This window comes from Botryllus schlosseri, chromosome 8, assembly GCF_051294905.1.
Source record: "Botryllus schlosseri isolate E-star chromosome 8, Bs_hap1, whole genome shotgun sequence".
NCBI lineage: Eukaryota > Metazoa > Chordata > Ascidiacea > Stolidobranchia > Styelidae > Botryllus > Botryllus schlosseri.
In genome coordinates, this window is record NC_137243.1 from 268609 (window position 1) to 291063 (window position 22455).

The window sequence follows — 22455 nt, forward strand, 5'->3', positions numbered from 1 at the left end:
AGCAAGCTGCGTCAATTGTCACAATTATTCTGTGTCGTTGAAGTGTAAATACATGTGTCTTCGGATTGGTATGATTGAGATTGCAGCAATGTAGGATAATATAACGAAGTGAGCGTAAAATATAGTACTAAGAAAAAATCCGGCCCGCCAAAAGGTTGTTCACCCGAAATTTGGCCCGCGACTAGCAAAAGGTTGCCGACCCCTGTTGTAGGACCTCACAGCAGCAAATGTACAATGTACATAGCATAATTTTCCACAACACACAACACTCATGGGGGTACTGATTTACTGCAGCGGAAGCAGGATAAATCATGCTGGTGCAATGATATTCTGCAGACTACTTTTCCAGGAGAGGACCAGGCATCCATACCTCTTCTTCATAAACGGAACCCATCCTCCTGATAACTTTTTGTTTCTAATTGATGCATCTTCTGCGATCAAATGACCGTCATCCTTACACAATGAGGCATATAACACTTGCCATATCAACGACTCTCGGAAAATTTACAGTAATGTACTGGTAAGCCACTAAGCTGCAACCTGCCAGGGTGCTAATGTCCACCACGAGGACTAGACGCCAAGAAATAGCCTCATTTTCGTCGGCTAACAGTTATTTGATATCCATATGGATGATTTATATTGATATGGATACTTTCACCATCCTCGTTGTACGCCAAGAGACGAAACTCGGTCCATGTTTAGTCCATTCCCATAGTAAAGCATATAGCAACAAAACAGATTTGGGTCGAGTTACCTTTGTCGCCACCGCGTGTTCAAAATGAAGTGGAACAGCCCCATTCAACGCCCTTGAGTGCACAGTTGTAGCATTCCCCGATCAACGTTTGCGAAGAGATAGATTTTTTAAATAATATTGGTGCTTGTACTTTCATATTCTGCATATTATCATATCTCACCGTACGTGATCATGCAGATTCGCCTGATTGGAAGTGATGACTTCGAAAATTCACGGCATGTAATTGCACAGTAAATCTTACGCAATGCTTATACCACGCGTTCGTTCGTTTCCCTCAGATTAACTTCGAGTTAGCCCATTGTTATTTATAACTTTGTCAAGCCACGTTATTTCGCCATTCCCAGAAAAGATTGCACTAATGAAATGACATCAGTATCGCTCACGCGTACGGGACCATACTAAAAGAAAAATCTCTTTCGTTAGGCGCACGTGATTGCAAATTCTCAAGGAGCGTAATATCTACCTTTGCGGGCAGCACTTGTACCTCGGTTTCACACTTCAGCGATAGCAATATTTGGCCCTGACAATGTTCCCTATAATTTTTCACAAGTCTGCGCGCCTGCGCGGTCCCTTGGACAACAGTGCGCAACGACTAAAAAAAAGTCATGACTTCGGATTTTTTGTGCGCAGCCTAGATTTTCTGTGCGCACCACTGCGCATTTGCACACGTGCGCAGCTTAGAGGGAACGTTGCTTCCTGCCCTTTGCATTGGAACAAAATGAATGGAAAGATCTGTTCTCCCCATTTCGTCGCCATTGGTGGCACTGCATTTACAAACACAGCAGTATTTCGGCATTATATTTTAGTATATGTTACTAAATGTTTTATTTCCTTTCCTAATAATTCTGTTATTGATGAACAAATAAACATTTAACTTTAATCTTGCCGTTTTTATACAGTCTACATGGCTATAGGAATATAATGTAGTGTCAACAAGGCTTAGACAAATGCAGCGCGCGTCCTCTGTTGTTTCGCCGTATCCATGGCCATTGTCCCTCGACCAATCAGCGTAAAGTTTAGTTTACGGCCGTATACTACGATTCCATATTGCAGACGAGAGTGGAAAAGAGAGAAGTAGATGGTTCGTAGTACAGATCTGGAAACCAAAGATTGGAGACGGGTCATTATTCCCACACACCGAGCTAGTTTTGATATTGTGCATTCAATATGCTGCTTCCAAGACAATTTGGAATCGATGGTGACGCCGAGATATTTTGCTGAGTCACATATGGAGATTTGTTTATGATTGATGTTCACAGTGAAACAATGATTGGCATTATTTAAAACGAGCATCTCGGTCTTGTCTGCATTCAAACTTAGTTTGTTTGCTTGCAGCCATCTCGACACTTTTGGGAGTTCCCTATTTACAGATGCATGCAAATCATCGACAGTGCTGGAGGTTATAAAGAGGTGAGTATCATCAGCAAATATCATTAATAGAAATGAGGAAAAAAGTCGACTTTTGGATTTCCAGAAATCCTACAATAGCTGCCGTAAAATAAGTCTGAGTAAAGCTTCAGCGAAGCTGCAAGAATGGTAGAGGTCATTATAGATAACTAACCTACGTGTGGCATCCCGAGGTTTCTAGAATGTTCGATATTTACCGTTTAGAAATGACGTTGCGCGTGGTATAGCTGAGAGCGTGGCTGGACCTGGATGTGAGTGAGTAGGCCTATGTCTCTGTGTTTGGTAGCGTGAAGTATGAGTAGTCGGGAACAGCAGCAGAAAGTAGTTGTAGTATTAGACAGTTAGGGTGTGAGGTAGCAGATAGTTGGTATTGTATTTGTAGGCTTGAGGTGGATGTATCCTGTCGGAATCTATGTTCAGATAGATTGACTGGGGCATGGCAAGATCACGGACGATGCTGTGTTAGCATCTAGGGAGTGATATTGTCCCGTAGTTAGTCCCTCGCCTATAGAAGGAAACACTGCTAGCTGTCGGAATACGGTTTGTGTGAACTTGTGTGCTGTGTAGGCCTGTGTCTCGTCTTGTTAGGTCGCATATTCCGTTATCAGTTTGCGTGTATCGCTGTGTATATTGCGTAATATGAGTCCAGTGTGAAACGCTGTTTTGAGTGCTGCGTCGTGGAATATAATCTTATGACCGTAGGGACTGGTGTACTGTGTTAGGCGTCTCGTGTAACGAGCGCGCAGCAGGCGGCGATCGCAGAGAGACGAGGTCCGGAGCCCAGGAACACAGGAACACCCCGACTTCCCTGCTAGGTACGTGACGCCGTAGCAGGGTCGCTACACTACGGATAGATAGTCAGCACAAGTATAGCTAACCAAAGTATTATAGGTTTAGCTGACTGATTGCTTAACCTGGAATCCCGTATCATGGTGACATGTTGTTAAGGCGCACACTCATAGGTGTGGATAATTCAAAAATACAGAGTATTAAAGTCATTAATGCATCGGTCACGATTAGTTTTACTTTTCAACTAACTTGTTGTCTGTCGTTATATTCATTAGACTCGCTTTAATGCGGCTAATTTGTCCCTATCATTATAACGTCGGGGATCGCGTACCTGCAACGAAGGTGTTTGTTCAATTATAGCGCCTAGAATCGGGCGCCTGAGGCTAGTCCGTTGGCTATTTATATTATGTTGAAAACATGAGTTACTCAACAACATTTCAACTCATAGGTGTGGATAATGTAAAAAATATAGTATTAAAGTCATTAATGCATCGGTCGCAATTCTGCTCGAATACAGGTAGAAATAGAGATTTCAAAGTAAGTAAGTGGTTATGTTCGTAGACCAGGGGTCACCAACCTTTTTGCAACCAAGGGCAACTTTTGGGTACTGATTGAAGCGACGGGCTACCATTTACTCCCGTCGTTTACCCATGTCAGACTCAATTTCCGCTTTGATATTCATAGCATTGGGCAGGTAGGCTATCGCATAGCGATAAGACTTCTAAGAGATTCTTTTAAATTAAAACATCTCATTTCAACCAGCTAGCCACTAAGACTTTTTAAGAAATGACGAATTACTTCGCACCGTGTTTTTATAAATTATATAGCAACTGTAAGATCAGATTTTAAAATAAATCACGTCACACGTTAGACTGGACATCGTGTTATCTGTTTCTAAACCAGTCGGTGGTAGGCCTGCATTGCATGCTATCAACCATAGTGCGCTGTACTCTGGTATGTAACTTACACTGCAACTCTGAGTGAGTGTTCCATATGTGCATTAGTGAGGCGTGTTCTGTGTTTGTTATTTGATGAATGTCGTGTCCGCAAAGGCTGATTCACAACGATAAGTTGAACTAAACACGCTTGCAACCTTCATGAGGAAGGTTGGTTCGATTGGTTTGAAATAAGGACAAATATGTTAGAAATGAGGTGAGTCTCATGTCAGAAATGAGGATAGTCGTGTCAGAAATGAGGATAGTCATGTCAGAAATAAGGATAGTCGCTATATTCACTATAAAGTCAGTTACAGTACCAGGCACGACTTTCTAGTGCTGCTAACCCAGTCCGAACACATCCCAGACATGATGTCCAAACACGCCCCAGACACGATGTCCGGGTATCAACACAGGCCGAACACGCCCAAGACACCATGTCCGAATGGCAACACAGGCCGAAAACACCCCAGACATGATGTCTGAACACGCCCCAGATACGATGTCCGGGTATCAACACGGGCCGAACACGCCCAAAAGACACCATGTCCGAATGGCAACACGGACCGAACACGCCCCAGACACGATGTCCGAGTGTCAACTCAGATCCGAAAACAACCCAGACACCATGCTCGAATGGCCGAACATGCCCCAGACACGATGTCCGATTGGCAGCACAGGCCGAACACACCACAGACATGATGTCCAAACACGCCCCAGATACGATGTCCGGGTATCAACACAGGCCGAACACGCCCTAGACATCATGTGTGAATGGCAGTACAGGCCGAACACCCCCCCCCCAGACATGATGTCCGAACACGCCCCAGATACGTTGTCCGGGTATCAACACGGCCGAACACACCCAAGACACTATGTCCGAATGGCAGCACAGGCCGAACACACCCCAGACATAATGTGTGAATGGCATCATAGGCCGACCACATCCCAGACATGATGTCCAAAGTCGCCGCAGACACAATGTCCGAACACAGCCGAGACACCATGTTTGAATGGCAGTACAGGCCGAACACCCCCCTCCCCCCCAGACATGATGTCCGAACACGCCCCAGATACGTTGTCCGGGTATCAACACGGCCGAACACACCCAAGACACCATGTCCGAATGGCAGCACAGGCCGAACACGCCCCAGACACGATGTCCGAGTGTCAACTCAGATCCGAAAACAACCCAGACAGCATGCTCGAATGGCCGAACATGCCCCAGACACGATGTCCGATTGGCAGCACAGGCCGAACACACCACAGACATGATGTCCAAACACGCCCAAGATACGATGTCCGGGTATCAACACAGGCCGAACACGCCCTAGACATCATGTGTGAATGGCAGTACAGGCCGAACACCCCCCCCCAGACATGATGTCCGAACACGCCCCAGATACGTTGTCCGGGTATCAACACGGCCGAACACACCCAAGACACCATGTCCGAATGGCAGCACAGGCCGAACACACCCCAGACATAATGTGTGAATGGCATCATAGGCCGACCACATCCCAGACATGATGTCCAAAGTCGCCGCAGACACAATGTCCGAACACAGCCGAGACACCATGTTTGAATGGCAGTACAGGCCGAACACCCCCCCCCAGACATGATGTCCGAACACGCCCCAGATACGTTGTCCGGGTATCAACACGGCCGAACACACCCAAGACACCATGTCCGAATGGCAGCACAGGCCGAACACACCCCAGACATTATGTGTGAATGGCATTAGGCCGACCACATCCCAGACATGATGTCCGAAGTCGCCGCAGACACAATGTCCGAACACAGCCGAGACACCATGTTTGAATGGCCGAACATGCCCCAGACACGATGTCCGATTGGCAGCACAGGCCGAACACACCCCAGACATGATGTCCAAACACGCTCCAGATACGATGATCGGGTATCAACACAGGCCGAACACGCCCAAGACACCATGTCCGAATGGCAACACAGGCCGATAACACCCCAGACATGATGTCCGAATACGCCCCAGATACGAAGTCCGGGTATCAACACGGGCCGAACACGCCCAAGACACCATGTCCGAATGGCAACACAGGCCGAACACACCCCAGACACGATGTCCAAGTGTCAACTCAGATCCGAAAACAACCCAGACACCATGCTTGAATGGCCGAGCATGCCCCAGACACGATGTCCGATTGGCAGCACAGGCCGAACACAACCCATACATGGTGTCGGAACGCCCCAGACACGATGTGCTATTGGCAACACAGTCCCAACACCCCCCAGACACGATGTTAATAAGGTTGGTCGTGTTTGAAATAAGGTCAGTCTAGTGTTTGAAATAAGGATAGTCATGTTAGAAATAAGGATAGCCATGTTTGATATAGGGATAGTCATGTTTGAAATAAGGATAGTCTCATGTCAGAAATGAGGATAGTCATGTCAGAAATGAGGATAGTCATGTCAGAAATAAGGATAGTCTCTATATTCACTATAAAGTCAGTTACAGTACCAGGCACGACTTTCTAGTGCTAACCCAGTCCGAACACATCGCACACATGATGTCCGAACACGCGCCAGATACGATGTCCGGGTATCAACACGGCCGAACACACCCAAGACACCATGTCCGAATGGCAGCACAGGCCGAACACACCCCAGACATAATGTGTGAATGGCATTAGGCCGACCACATCCCAGACATGATGTCCGAAGTCGCCGCAGACACAATGTCCGAACACAGCCGAGACACCATGTTTGAATGGCCGAACATGCCCCAGACACGATGTCCGATTGGCAGCACAGGCCGAACACACCCCAGACATGATGTCCAAACACGCTCCAGATACGATGATCGGGTATCAACACAGGCCGAACACGCCCAAGACACCATGTCCGAATGGCAACACAGGCCGATAACACCCCAGACATGATGTCCGAATACGCCCCAGATACGATGTCCGGGTATCAATACAGGCCGAACACGCCCGAGACACCATGTCCGAATGGCATCACAGGCCGAACACACCCCAGACATGATGTCCAAGCACGCCCCAGACACGATGTCCAAGTATCAATACAGGCCGAACACACCCAAGACACCATGTCCGAATGGCAACACGGACCGAACACGCCCCAGACACGATGTCCGAGTATCAACACAGGCCGAATAAGCTTAAGACACGATGTCCGAATGAATAATTGACCAGGATAATGGAATTTTATCGAGCGATCATTCGGAACAATGCCGATTTCCAGATTTCAGACTTGGACGGCTATATTTATTGGTGGTTCCGTTGACCTGCCAGCTTTAAAATTGTATTTGCGAAATAGCTTTCGATCAAGATCGGTATTGGTAAATTGTAGTTTCATTCAAAGTTAATTTATGAGTTCGGCCGATACTAATGTCCCTTGCATTTATTGCGGGTCGCCTGTGTTTGCCGCTGGGTTTATTTGACAAGGACAGGAATATTTGGGGCTCACACATATAAATATCGAAGACTCCTGGTTACACGTCTATAATTTCAAATGCCGATGCGAAGTTGGATGTTGGACGCACTGGCGTAGCCAGGGGGGACGAAAGGGGCGGTTGCGCCCCCCCCAAATTTATTGAAAATTTTCGTAAAATCAATAGATATTAGAGTATTTTGGGGCAAAAGTATGCAACCTAAAATTTTTCTTCGCGCTTAGCGCGATTTGGTGTCCGTTCATGTCTTGATTTTGTTATCGGTGTCACGAAAAAAAATTATTCCGCAAATACCCATTATTGAATTTAGCTGCATTCTCAATTATGAGAATACAACAGGACCAGTAGATACACTAGTGTAGCCCGAGGTCGTTGGGTTGATTGAGTCTGTAGGAGTGTCAGTTCAGTATGGCGGTTGGGAACTGTTAGCTCCGGCAACTAGGCTACCGTTTCGGGACACACGAAGATATATAAAGTATGCTACATGCTACTCCGCAAAGTGCGCTCCCGAAATGATTGACCACCATAAATCCGACCCATGTATTCCGAAGCCTTCGATATAGATAAGCTATAGTTGGCAACTGGAAGCTTCCATAGGGTATGTGTCTGTGTGCGTCTAAGAATCGTATGTATAAAGGGTAGGCTAGTGATGAAATTGCCTATGGCAGGATGTACGGTTCTGCGAGATGTTCCCACGGGAGAGCTCCCCTAAAGCCATAATCCCCCCCCCCAAAAAAAAAATTGTTTTTCTGGCTACGACCTTGCGTGTGCTCGATCTCTTGATCTTGATCTCTTACTAATTGCGCAAAGTGTTTACACCGTATTCTATATAACTTCTCCGTATTACTCTTCGACTAAACTATACGGGCCTTATAATATGGGGGATGGCGCCGTACCATGCTATTTTCTAAAACGTGCTGTTCGAGAAAACAGAGGATTAGTATAGCATTTCCATATCAATACTATCATAATGAGAATGAATGCTTATGCTATCGAAAATTGGATACCTGTTGCCTGTTGGTGTGCATTAATATGAATCAAGCTCGTCACCTGTTCACAATCCACGTGAACGAATTAGGATCATTTTCACAACTACTTACTTACTTGAGTACTTTTAAAGTCAGTCAATTCTACTTCACCTTCAAGTAGTTTTAGGTTGCTCATGGAAGAAGTACTTCTACTCGTACTTGAGTAGATTTTTTTCGTCGCTACTTCTACTTCTACTTGAGTAGATTTCTTGACTACTTTGACCACCTCTGGTTGTGATACACAATGCTGCATAGTATGACACCGGACAAAATTTTATACTCCTTGATTCTTCCGATCAGCTGTTCAATATGAATACGTTCTCTCGCCATCTTTCTTGTTGTGGAACAGTCTGGCTCAGGCATTTGACGTTGTGTAAATCATGTGAAGGAATATTTAAATCTAGATTCAATTTCTTGATTTCAGACTCAATGGTGAATCCCTTTTCTGCCATGATAGCATTGCCTGGCTCACCATAGCTGAACTCCATCATTTTCTTGCATTCCTTGTCGAATCCACATATTTAACTAGTATTTCGATCTGAAATGATCCCTGTGAATAGTTCCTGCACAAAAGTAAGTGTACCACAATCCAATCCATCAATCCTTTCAAAGTTGTATGTCATTTATTGACAGTCAGTAATCATTCTAGATTTGAGAAATCATGAATGAATGCAAATGGTGCATTTTTAAGAACCACATATCTACATGGCCAAATCGCGATTTAATGAAGCAGTTACATGTGGCTGACCCAATGGTTTAATACTATGCTTACAGCAATACTATAAATTTGACGTCAGTAGGATAAGTCGGACAATTCAGAAAGAATTTAATGTAGTCTAGCATAAAATTTCAGCTTCTCCGCATCTTTTGGCATTATGATGCTCCTCTGAGAACTGAACTTCACTAGCAATAATTGTCCGTCAATTTGTAATTTTCCTGGACGAGTTTCCTGTTTTGTGCTTCTATACTTCTTCCAGAAATTTGATTTTCTTGCGTTTAATCCATCGACTTCCTCTTTCTGCAGCTTCATAAAAGAAATCCATCAAGCCTGCACAAAATATATAATATGTTTATTTTACAGAGCAATACTGCTGTGCAGGCACCTGTCAAGGTGTACTCGTCCGACTCATGCAACGTATCACCGCTACCAATTTCAACCATTCATCTCGTTATTGAATATATATTGCTCTCAACAATTTCAATACATTACACACCATCAAGCAACAAGACTGGAGTGGAATAAAACGAGACACACACCAAGTCGATTGTGGCATCAAGTGTGACTGCATTTCAGATTGGACTCATTTTGAAACACAGAATTGTTTCATCTAGATCAGGGCTGGCCAACCTTTTCAGCTAACGGGCCACATTCGATTGACGAATTATCGCGCGGGCCACTAGCCGCGCGAAATTTTTTTGAAGTTCATAGGTCAATAATATTGTCATTTGACTATATTGCGGGCCTGTTGTACATCGCTGGGCTAATTTTGCGAGGACAGGGCTATTCGGCGCATGGACAAATCAATATCGAAAGACGCGACCAACATGCATCAATCATTTCGTGCCTAGGTTTCATAGTCGACGGTCTTGCTGCGAGCGCAACCGCAATGTTGAACGACGCTTTGTCTCGTAATCGCAAATATAGTTAGACTCTATCTGATACATTAGGTCAGTGGTTCTCAACCTTTTAGTCTTCGCGGACCCCTTTCGGACAGTCACGGACCCCCGCGGACCCCCACGAGTTTTAGTTCAAATTTAGCTCAATTATCGTACAATTGTCATATGTCTTGTGCAAATGACAACTGTAGGCTTGGTGATAAACAGCTACAAAATGACCTTTCCTGAAAATAAGATCATACTATTTCATGTAGAAATTGGGTTGACTTCTATTATTTCAAAGCAAATTATGCAACTGCATTTCCTGAAGTACCTGGTCGTGCCTTGAAATTCCGCGCATTCAATTTGATATATGAATGAGCGCCGAAAATTCATTACCACAAATATAGGTGGTGGAATTTTTTTGAAAAAGTTGCCTAAATTTCCACAATAATTATTGTTAATTCACGAAAGAATTGTGGGCCTCCTTCGATCTCGGGCCCCCATCCCAATTGGGGTTTGGGTGTGGCAGTTACGGTCATGGACGCCAATATAGCCATTTCAACGCGCCATCGCCCCCTATCGCCCCCTTCGTCCGTTTTCGCCCCCCTATCGCCCCCTTGGCTATTTTCGCCCCCCTGGACCGACAAATCGCCCCCCGGGGGGCGATATCGCCCACGTTGGGAACCACTGGACTACACAAATATTTGCATGACAACGCATGATCTTGAGATTTCTCCTAGCTAGCATTCATGAATATTCTTGTTTGCAATACATTTGATTACATTCCAAAACATACCTGTGCTTTATTGCTTGCGACACGTCAAAATGAGGTAAAATGTGCATTATGGCTGTATTAAGTAAGTTCAACCTTATAAATTTGCGACACGAGATAGCGAAGTTATTGGGGCGTGTTCGGCCTATGATGCCATTCAGACATTATATCTGGGGCGTGTCGGCCTGAGTTGACACTCAGACATCGTGTCTGCGGCGAGTTCGGACATCATGTCTGGGGTGTGTTCGGCCTGTGCTGCCAATCGGACATCGTGTCTGGGGCATGTTCGGCCATTCAAACATGGTGTCTCGGCTGTGTTCGGACATTGTGTCTGCGGCGACTTCGGACATCATGTCTGGGATGTGGTCGGCCTATGATGCCATTCACACATTATGTCTGGGGTGTGTTCGGCCTGTGATGCCATTCGGACATGATGTCTCGGGCGTGTTCGGCCTGTATTGATACCCGGACATCGTATCTGGGGCGTGTTCGGACATCATGTCTGGGATGTGTTCGGACTGGGTTAGCAGCACTAGAAAGTCGTGCCTGGTACTGTAACTGACTTTATAGTGAATATAGCGACTATCCTTATTTCTGACATGACTATCCTCATTTCTGACATGACTATCCTCATTCCAAACATGAGACTATCCTTATTTCAAACATGACTATCCCTATATCAAACATGGCTATCCTTATTTCTAACATGACTATCCTTATTTCAAACACTAGACTGACCTTATTTCAAACACGACCAACCTTATTAACATCGTGTCTGGGGGGTGTTGGGACTGTGTTGCCAATAGCACATCGTGTCTGGGGCGTTCCGACATCATGTATGGGTTGTGTTCGGCCTGTGCTGCCAATCGGACATCGTGTCTGGGGCATGCTCGGCCATTCAAGCATGGTGTCTGGGTTGTTTTCGGATCTGAGTTGACACTCGGACATCGTGTCTGGGGCGTGTTCGGTCCGTGTTGCCATTCGGACATGGTGTCTTGGGCGTGTTCGGCCTGTGTTGATACTTGGACATCGTGTCTGGGGTGTGTTCGGCCTGTGTTGCCATTCGGACATGGTGTCTTGGGCGTGTTCGGCCCGTGTTGATACCCGGACTTCGTATCTGGGGCGTATTCGGACATCATGTCTGGGGTGTTATCGGCCTGTGTTGCCATTCGGACATGGTGTCTTGGGCGTGTTCGGCCTGTGTTGATACCCGGGCATCGTATCTGGGGCGTGTTTGGACATCATGTCTGGGGTGTGTTCGGCCTGTGCTGCCAATCGGACATCGTGTCTGGGGCATGTTCGGCCATTCAAACATGGTGTCTCGGCTGTGTTCGGACATTGTGTCTGCGGCCTATGATGCCATTCACACATTATGTCTGGGGTGTGTTCGGCCTGTGCTGCCATTCGGACATGGTGTCTTGGGTGTGCTCGGCCGTGTTGATACCCGGACAACGTATCTGGGGCGTGTTCGGACATCATGTCTGGGGGGGGGGTGTTCGGCCTGTACTGCCATTCACACATGATGTCTAGGGCGTGTTCGGCCTGTGTTGATACCCGGACATCGTATCTGGGGCGTGTTTGGACATCATGTCTGTGGTGTGTTCGGCCTGTGCTGCCAATCGGACATCGTGTCTGGGGCATGTTCGGCCATTCAAGCATGGTGTCTGGGTTGTTTTCGGATCTGAGCTGCCATTCGGACATGGTGTCTTGGGTGTGTTCGGCCGTGTTGATACCCGGACAACGTATCTGGGGCGTGTTCGGACATCATGTCTGGGGGGGGGGGTGTTCGGCCTGTACTGCCATTCACACATGATGTCTAGGGCGTGTTCGGCCTGTGTTGATACCCGGACATCGTATCTGGGGCGTGTTTGGACATCATGTCTGTGGTGTGTTCGGCCTGTGCTGCCAATCGGACATCGTGTCTGGGACATGTTCGGCCATTCGAGCATGGTGTCTGGGTTGTTTTCGGATCTGAGTTGACACTCGGGCATCGTGTCTGGGGCGTGTTCGGTCCGTGTTGCCATTCGGACATGGTGTCTTTTGGGCGTGTTCGGCCCGTGTTGATACCCGGACATCGTATCTGGGGCGTGTTCAGACATCATGTATGGGGTGTTTTCGGCCTGTGTTGCCATTCGGACATGGTGTCTTGGGCGTGTTCGGCCTGTGTTGATACCCGGACATCGTGTCTGGGGCGTGTTTGGACATCATGTCTGGGATGTGTTCGGACTGGGTTAGCAGCACTAGAAAGTCGTGCCTGGTACTGTAACTGACTTTATAGTGAATATAGCGACTATCCTTATTTCTGACATGACTATCCTCATTTCTGACATGACTATCCTCATTTCTGACATGAGACTCACCTCATTTCTAACATATTTGTCCTTATTTCAAACCAATCGAACCAACCCTGTAGACCTTCATAGCTGCTGCGCAGTGCGCATTCACCACTGTACTTTTACGTGTTAACAAGGCACCAAAAGTTTGGTGCAGCCTTGTGGGCTTTGAGGTGGAGGTGATTTTGCAGTGGTACAATTTCAATCTCCAACTGTTCAGCATCCAGACATGACAGATTTCATGATACCTGACAGCAGCATCGATTACAGGAAGTTAGAAACATAGTACTATAAATTGCGTTGAGTGTAAGAGAGACAAGCTGTGTCAAAAGATGCAATACACATAGGGCATACTGCATCTGCTAGTACGTCACCGCCATTTGCTACCGGATAGTAATGTTGTTTACAACTTTGGCATTGTCCGGGACGTCGGGCTACCATAACGGAACCTCCCACCCTTTCAAGAAGACCGTGGATGGCATGCCGTCATATCGCCTGTATGGACAGTACGCCGAGGCCTATTCTACGTCTTCGATATCTTGTTATTCTACTACATGTTGGTATATTACTAATTGTAATCGGGGATATTTGGTATCATCATTTTAAGTCATTTCTAAGTCGCATGTTATAGTGTGATTTAAACAACAATAACGAAATCACTCAATTTATATATTTAAAAGCTCACTGGTGATAATCTGACGAATATTGGCAAATGCTGCTATTAGATCTATTTTTGAACCAGGCTCGCGGGCCACTCATCTGGTCCTCGCGGGCTACCTGGTGCCCGCGGGCACCAGGTTGGTGACCCCTGTCGTAGACTAACCCCCACTTCTACGCAACGATTTTTCAGTACGTATTTATCTTTCTAGGCTACTTTTACTGCTATTTAACGGGTTTTCATATAAATCTGCTTACTTTTATAACTTTATATTTTGTGAAGTAGAGAGTAGTTTAAGGTTATGTTTGTATAACCGTGACGAGTGCTTTTGTCACACTCGATTACCATCTTTAAATCATGGCTATCTCAATGACGTTGACTAAATTTACGGCTTCAGAACGCGCTAATTACACCTTGTCGTTATAACGCCGGGGTTCACGTACAGGCGTCGAAAGTGTTTGTATAATTAAATCCCTGCGAATCGCACGCCTGCGGCTATAGTTCGTTCGATTATTTTCGTCTTGGGATTCGCGAAGAGTTATCTCTAACCAATAGAGCAATATAACCGCCTATAGTTTAGTGGGGTATTGCTATAATGCAGAGGTCTCAAACACTTCTTCTCCGGTTTTGCAAGTCTGAAATTTCTGAAAAAGTGTCCTCTTTTTAGATTTCGAAAATATGTTAAGCCTACTATTACGTCACATTTCTAGTTTATGATGATAAATAGGGCAATTTTTTTGACATGTCAAAAAAGTCAAAATTAGGTCAAAATTGTAGCGTTAGGTCAAAATTTGTCAAAATTGTTTACCAAGTCAAACATGTTTTGACCTCTGCATTTCGTTTGTATCGTAGATTTTGCGCTGTCGGTGAACTTATCATTTGATATTTTACAGCTTGTAGCCTACTTTATGGGCCTACCGTTGTAAACGGATCATCGTCTGCTCATTGTGAATCATAAATGGTCAAATGAAACAAATAGTGACATGGTTTTATCAGGGTTGTAACCAAGTCACATGGTTCCGAGTCACGAGTCAATCTGACTTTTGTGGTTTTGACTCGAGTCGAGTCATTTTCAATTCATCACCGATTCGAGTCCGAGTCCAAGTCACCGTTTTAAGGGTCAAGTCCGAGTCATAGTGTTATGACTCGAGTCGAGTCCAAGTCACAGTATTGAAGTCATGTTCAACTTATGTTTTCAATCCTGCTTGGGTGATATCGAATTCCTTGCTTGCCAAACATGCTTATTTTGTCCCTATCATAGTCTTGGCACAAGTTTATTTAGTTAGGCAGATAACAGGCAGTTCCTGGCCTCATATACCGATGCTACAGATAGACGAGACAGGCCGCCAATACGATAACGTTACTAATCTTAGAACTTTAAATCAAATATCTGTCTTGTCAGTCTGATATTTCACAAATAAAAGCATTCAGTTTTTATTACGAACACATCGACGACCGCCCACAAATAGCTTATAGAGAATAAACGAATTCACGTCTACATACTATCTGATAGAGAACCTACGAATTCAGGTCTAGCTAGATACAAGCTGGTAAAGAATCAACAGAGAAACGCTTATGTAGAGGTACAGTTTTGCTTTCACATCATATCAGGTGGTTGACCAGAAAAAAGGTCAACTTTCCTGCTCAGCTGCCGAAATAGTCGCCGGAGCGTTACTTTAGTGCTGATTTACTGTTATCTTAGTCGAATTTGCCCTACATTTACCAAAAAAATTCCTAAAAATGAAGACAGAATCTCAAAAAAGAGGCTACTTCCTAAAATTGTTAGATTATCTAAAAGAACTGTAACAGCTGTAACAGCAATGAATTCGTCGGCAATTGGACATTTCTATTAAATGAGTTCTTAACCAGGGTCCGCAGACACCTTCGGGGTACGGAGCACCGCATCATGGGGTACGAGATGCATTGTGGAATTAGGCCTATGCCCTATATCAGTGATTCCCAACCGCGGCCCCGAGGGCCGCATGTAACTGTAACAGCTGTAACACCAATGAATTCGTCGGCGATTGGACATTTCTATTAAATGAGTTCTTAACCAGGGTCCGCAGACACCTTCGGGGTACGGAGCACCACATCATGGGGTACGAGATGCATTGTGGAATTAGGCCTATGCCCTATATCAGTGATTCCCAACCGCGGCCCCGAGGGCCGCATGCGGCCCGCAGATAGCCTTCTTGCGGCCCCCACAAAATATTAGGAAATTGAGTATTGACAAAAAATATAATTTTATATTTATAAAATGCACGTTCTTGGCTTGGAGTCTGGAGTTTTTAATTAGGATTGCAGGAAAGTCGTGCGTAGACTGCTAACGTTACGTCACTGCTGTTTCAATGCAATGTGCCCTAACTTTCCAGTTGAACGAGCAGTAGCTATAGGTATAGACAGGACCATAACTGCGGCACGCCACACTCTCCAATTGGTGGGAGGGGCGAGCTCGAAGGGGGCTCTAAATTATTTCATGAATTAGCATAAATTATAGAGTATTTTTTGAAAATTTGTGCATCTTTTTACTCTAGGCTGCCAAATATCTTGACTTTTGGGTACTCATCCCCCCAAAAAAATATATTCATCGAAATGAGCATATCGGCGTTTGCCATTACCGCGCCACGACGCACCAAGACATATAAAGATTTACGACGATACTGATCTTGTTGAAGTGTTATGGACTGCATCTAACTACGTGTGTGACATTCAACTGTATAAGACAATCGTAAATGAATGTATATGGCCTTATGCGGCAATGCTGCGCATTTTTGCGCGGCATTTTTCACGTAACAGAATATTGCTTTATTGCACACCAATTTGAAGCGTGTTCTATCCAACTAATTCCCGATATTATGGTTGCAATGAACTCTTGCGATCAGCAACTACTCTAAAACGACAACTGCACTGTCAATTTGAGATCCCAGAATCGCGAAATTATCCGCTTGAGGCATCACAAAGGAGAGCTTTCAGCGCATGGCCGCAAAAAAAGCTAGGCGCTATAGAGAAAATTTCTCTTTTTTTCCGCTTTGCGTAAGTTCTGTGTTGCCCGTCTCGCTCTTTTGCGATTCAACGTGCTGGGAACGTGACAGGAACTGACTGTGCTGCAGATTTCAAAACTTTCTTGGTGAGTAACGGTGTTGCATCGCGCCATATCAAGAAATTGGAAGGTAGGTAAATAGCTTCAGCATTAATGTACCCTGTTATATAGATATCTGATATAAAGTACGATCCTAATCTGTATATAGCTCACGCATAGCTTCAGCAATATGCCAGGCTGTTATAACAGCTATAGCTATAGCTCTCCGCTATAAACTTGGAACATTGCGTAACTAGCGATTAGGGCTGGGCACAATGCTTATAGTACGCGGATTTTGAATGAGTATCAATTAACTCTTTCGACGCCACGTATCCCCATATGTTCGCTAGAGATTGTCTTCAAACGCCGCGTATCCCCATATGTTCGCTAAATCGAGAGCATATTTTTGTCTCGAAAATCTGACATGCCGTTTTGCGTCCATGGCAGTCGGGGCATTGTGCGGTAATGAATTCAAAATTCAAGACTTGCTACTAAGAAACAATTTTGCTGGATTACCTGTTCGGAATAGTAACTTTATTTGATATATATTTCAACGACGGTAATGATTTTCAACAGATGCCAATACCTAAAGACATTTTACATCATTATCACCAATCTTTAGCGACACATCGCGCGTTAAGTTAATATAAGGATCTACTGAAGCCACCAAGTCAGTACTTGTACTGCGACAACACAGACTTCACACCAATATATACGTATTTATTCATGTTTTTCAAACGTAAAATTGCATCGGGAGATGACGAGGACTCAACGGAGACAAATAATGATGTTTTTGTGCAGATCGTTGCTTGTAATAGTACACAAATGGGCTCCGTCGGTATGTTACTGCGCCTAAAAAACAAACTTGAGTACCGGTACTAGCAGAAGTCAAATTTTCGAGCCATTATTGCGGATTTGACGTCACAATGATAACCTTGAAATTGGGGTTATTTGGTGAAAATCGCGGCGTTTTGAAGACAATCGTCAAATTTAGCTCGGCGTCGAAAGAGTTGAACTGATTTAAGTGTATAGTGGTAAAAGACGATATTTCGAAGTATGAGACGCTCTTTCGCCATGAGTATCAATTTTTCAACGGGAATTGAAGTTGTGATACTTATTTCTACTGTGTTAGCATTGATTGGCCGTATTGCAGCGTACCAAACATAGTAAAAAGCTTTGAATCTTGTCAATTTACATTCTGTTATGTTGTCATAATGCGTGGTCCTAGAATACTCAACTTGAAGCATGAGTCGTGATCCATCAATGCACTATGGCACTCGATTTCGCCCAGCCCTACTAGCGTTGGTAATCTACACAATTTAGTGAGCAGTTGTGATCGATGCATCTTGTAGGGGGTTAAATGGTGTTACGAATTGTGATCTAGAATGTTTTTCTTTTCATTTTGTCTAAAAATATTTATGTTAGAGTGTCGTAAATGTCAAATGAAAGATCATGTTGGCTGTGCCCATTTCGTTGGGAGTTCAGATCGGATTACAAAACATTTCTTGTAACGTCACATACAAAACATTTCTTGTAACGTCACAAGGACCATCCAAGTCTGATTTATACATGCAAGCTTGTGATAAAGACTTTTGGCAAATATTCACCATTGGTGTGACGCGCCATCTGTTAAATCTGCAAGAAGTAAGAAGCTAATCAACTGAAATGTGACCATGCAACTAAGTCTTGTTGTTTCAGTTGTGGAAAAAGTTGTCAACAAATCAAGGTCGAAACAATATATCCGATGAATCAGCCTCGATTGCTGAATCGGATACCACCTTGCCGGGAGAAGCGTCGGTTGATGAGGATTTAGATACCACCATGCCGGTAGAGCCGTCAGTCAACGACGATTTAGATACCACCGTGCCCGTAGAGCCGTCAGTCCGTTGTGATTTAGCTTCTTCTGAAGCAGCTATGCCAGTAAGTATTTGATAAAATTTTGCAATGAATTTAGCTAACCTGTCTGCCTCAGCAGTCCATACTTCCTCGAAGACGACAACTCGACAGATCTCCTTATTCTAGTACAGTGGTTCTTCAGTTCTTGACCCAAACATAGGTCGCGAAAGGTGTAATTTTGTGGCGCGACGGTACCAGAGCGGTCTTTTATTATGTATGTAATATTATATGAGGTCATTGCAACAATAAAAATATCTTCGCTTTTCACGCGATTTACTGTAGTTGGTTTGAGCATATCAGAGGTCACTGAGTTTGGTACCACGGCCAATAAGCGAGACACGCGGAGAAGTCGCCACCACAACATGACTTGATCATGAAAATGTGCCGACCTTTGTATTAAACAAATTGGTTTGATTTCATGATGAGATTTTTTTCAACATTGGTTTCTCTGGAAAACACCGTCAGAGACCTGGGACGCTTTAGTGTAGAGTTGTACAACGAGCGGTTGCCGGTTTATGAGGCCAAAACCCGTCCACGCTTGGACACATGAATATATGGCGTTGGGCCAACATACGGCTGGGCAAAGTGCGGTGCCAAAAAGTTCGGTGGCGATAATTGACCGTCGTTGGGTGGCCAAACCATTCGTTATTGATATAATTGGTCGGCACCCAAATGCATTCATTTTGGTGTGTGTTGCTTGGGTCACGAGATACCACTAAAAGTCAGATTTGGGTCGCGGTCTAAAAAGTATTAGAACCACTGTATCTAGTAGGACACCAACTCATATTTTCATCAATTAACAGCCACCATGCAGTATCAAGCACCTCGATCCTCCGATGCCCTTGCCGGAATTCAGTGTGAAAGTTGAACTAGCGCTGAAGCAACGTACAGCTTATGAAGTCTTCAACCTCGTAGTGGAGCAGTGTGTAAATCACATCCTGAACAATGGTGACATGACCAGTAAGTCATCGTATCGAAAGTTTTGGGAAGGCACTTGTGGAAAAGTATCCGTGCTTAGGATCTACCTTACAGAACCCCCCCTTGGTAAAGTAAACTGGTCTCATTGGTCTAAATTCATTTGCACTGATCATCTCATTTTTTTCTAGAAAAATATCAACACGAAACTGTCTCAGAAATTGAGAGCGCTCAGACTTCTCAGAAAACGTCCTGCTTCCTTTAAAAACGCTTCCGTGTCAGCAGTGTCAGGTAAATTACTAAATAGTATGTAATGTGTGTATAGAAGTACATAGTTTGTACTGTGAGTATATAGAAGTAGTCCTGTGACGTGCGCCGGTCTAATTACAACGTAGTTTGTACTGTGAGTATATAGAAGTAGTCCGGTGATTTGCGCCAGTTAAATTACAACGTAGTTTGTACTGTGAGTATATAGAAGTAGTCCGGTGATTTGCGCCAGTTGAATTACAACGTAGTTTGTACTGTGATTATATAGAAGTAGTCCGGTGATGTGCGCCGGTTCAATTACAGCGTAGTTTGTACTGTGGGAATAGAAGTAGACCTGCATTGTTCATGGGCATAAGAGCGTTGTGGGTAGGAAATTAGACCAGACCCATTGGAGTATTGTGTCCCTACTAATATTTACACATTCAGGTGGATTCAAGTTGACTGTTAAAGAAGGGACTCGTCAGCTGCAAAAGGAATTCGACAACGAGGACTGCAACTGGCAATTGTACGGACACCGGCGTGCTCAGCTAACGAAGAAAGGGATCCCTCAATGAAATTCTGCAAATGTTCCCTTCCTTGGGTGATATCAGACTGGTGAGTGAACGCATGTATGATTTATCATTAGGCCTCAGCGATATCGAGTGCGGGTCAGTGTATTGACTCTGAATTTAGTATTAGGGTCGAGACTAGTATTCCTGTATCACTCATTCTGATGTCACCAACATGAATGATGTGGGGTAGGAATTATGTGCCTTTTATACGGCCACAAAGAATAAAGTGCCCGTTCTTAATATAATACTCGAAAAACTCGTATTTTTCCAGGTCAGGGAAGATTTCTGGAAGTTGATCGCACCAATTGATGAGATGAGAACTAATTACACAAAAATGATGCATACATTGGATAAGATATTCAGGGTGAATTGGGACTTGCAAAGCTATTATGATTTAGAACTGATTGATAATAACTTCTCGATTTTTTGTTTTTCAGTTCAGTGTGAATGATCAACTGAAAAATCTGCTGAAAGTACAATCGCAACTCGCCGATGGCAGAGTAAAGTGGAAGAAGACCGACGCCAGCCTGAACTCTAAGAAGAAGTCCACAGTATCTGCATTGTCAGTGGAACAGGTACTTGATTATAACTAAGTTTATATAATGATGTCAATCACTGATACATGCAGCTGACTTGTGCGGCAGTGGTGAACGAGATAGTGTAATGGTAATGCGTCCGGCTTCTCGATCGGTAGGTCATGGGTTTGATCCCCGGCCGGGTCTTACCAAAGACTTGAAAATTGGTATCCGCAGCTATCCTGCTAGGCGCTCAGCAATCACGAATAGCATGGAGGAGAAAACAAACGGGGGTGCGGACTAGATGACCTCGCGGCCGTATCGCAACTCCGTCGTCTAAGCATCTCGATGGTGCAGGCGAAAAAGAATACCATATCTCTCTCTCTTAAACTGAGGGGCATGAAAGCATATGAAGGGGGGTGGAAAGCAGTGGTCAACAACAAAAAGTTTTCTCGCTTCTCGCCATTTACGTAAAATTCATAGTTATTGTTCTGTGTATACTCCGAATTTTGTACTTGAGAATTTTCTCATTACCAGTCATAACGTTCCATGCAATCAACTTTTGTGACATGACGATAAGGGGGCGTGAAATTTTACACTTATTGTGTGGCGTGTCTAAATAACTTGGTGAATTACTGGTGTAGAGATGTTACCCCTGTTGTTGACAGTCGTATGCATTGTTTGAATTTTTTTAAAATATTTCAATTTCAGGCTCAAGATACTCAAATCCACTGCAAAAGATCACAACCTCCGCATTTGATTGTCGCAAAGCACGAGAATGGGAAGATCCAGGGCTGGATTCTGGCTGATGGCCACAGAATTTCGTGTCAAGAATATGATACGGTCTTTGATATGCTGATTAATATCATGGCATGCTATTATGCCTGGGACCTATCGTATCCAAAAGATTTTCAGCTTCTGGCTTTCGTCCAGCATGTCGTAATAGGTGACAAAAGTGCTCAATATGTGTCTACCAAATTGGCCGATTTCTTTCTAAGATTTCAACAATATGCTCCAGAATAAGACTTTCTAAGAACAGATTTCTCACTACATTCGTTTTTTGAGTAGTACTTCACAAGTACTACAAGTTCGTTACATGGTACAAATCCTGTATAAGGTCAATTTTCTCACTACATTTGTTTAGTGAGGAGTTATACTTTCAATTAAGTAGCATAATAACAAATTCTGTAATAAGTTCAAGTAATTTTTACAAGCTGGGCTTAGCATGTGGTTTATTTCCATGCGGGTAGGGCTGCGATATTCTAATTAAAAAATTCCGGCTACGATTTATGCTGCATGTCCTATTTCTTGCCTTCAATTTATTTTAGTGCAGTATGTTCATTTGCATACACGTTCATTTTTCCGTTCATAATAAAATGTCCCATGCGGGATTCAAACAGTTTGATTGTCGAGTACACCAGGTGATTTTAGCGTTATTGAGAGGACAGAACGGAGGTCGACATGTACGCCAGATTATTTAGTATTCTATATCAGGACGCAGTGAGG

At 44.3% G+C, this 22455-nt stretch overlaps 1 protein-coding gene and 2 long non-coding RNA genes across 7 annotated transcripts in view; all 3 read left to right on the forward strand.

The window, feature by feature from the left end:
• The first annotated feature begins 1791 nt into the window (after window positions 1-1791).
• LOC145444639 (uncharacterized) overlaps window positions 1792-22455 on the forward strand; it is a 233148-nt gene continuing 212484 nt past the window's right edge. The window contains exon 1 of the long non-coding RNA XR_013916732.1: window positions 1792-1952. This is a non-coding gene — a long non-coding RNA (uncharacterized LOC145444639). The remainder of the gene's footprint in view (window positions 1953-22455) is intronic.
• LOC145444462 (uncharacterized) lies at window positions 5099-9624 on the forward strand. Its single transcript, XR_013916689.1, has 2 exons — window positions 5099-7934; window positions 9446-9624. It is a non-coding gene; the product is annotated as an uncharacterized LOC145444462 (long non-coding RNA).
• Window positions 16915-22354, forward strand: LOC145444463 (uncharacterized). 5 transcript variants are annotated; one of them, XM_080322447.1, is made up of 6 exons: window positions 16915-18449; window positions 18504-18725; window positions 19505-19745; window positions 19808-19907; window positions 20310-20477; window positions 20706-21005. In XM_080322447.1, the coding sequence occupies exons 1-4, from the start codon at window positions 18258-18260 to the stop codon at window positions 19879-19881; spliced, it is 729 nt and encodes a 242-aa protein (XP_080178573.1). In that variant the 5' UTR covers window positions 16915-18257; the 3' UTR covers window positions 19882-19907; window positions 20310-20477; window positions 20706-21005. The 5 variants fall into 5 exon arrangements, with proteins under 5 accessions (XP_080178573.1, XP_080178575.1, XP_080178574.1 ...); XM_080322449.1 differs by having other exon boundaries at window positions 19505-19661; XM_080322448.1 differs by having other exon boundaries at window positions 20872-21003.

Bases quoted from the DNA above. Each gene is read 5' to 3' on its own strand.
- LOC145444463 (XM_080322447.1), top strand. From the start codon at position 18,258: ATGTTGGCTGTGCCCATTTCGTTGGGAGTTCAGATCGGATTACAAAAC. The intron at 18,450-18,503 runs GTAAGAAGCTAA...TTGTTGTTTCAG, and splicing joins ATCTGTTAAATCTGCAAGAA to TTGTGGAAAAAGTTGTCAAC. The intron at 19,746-19,807 runs GTAAAGTAAACT...ATTTTTTTCTAG, and splicing joins CCTTACAGAACCCCCCCTTG to AAAAATATCAACACGAAACT.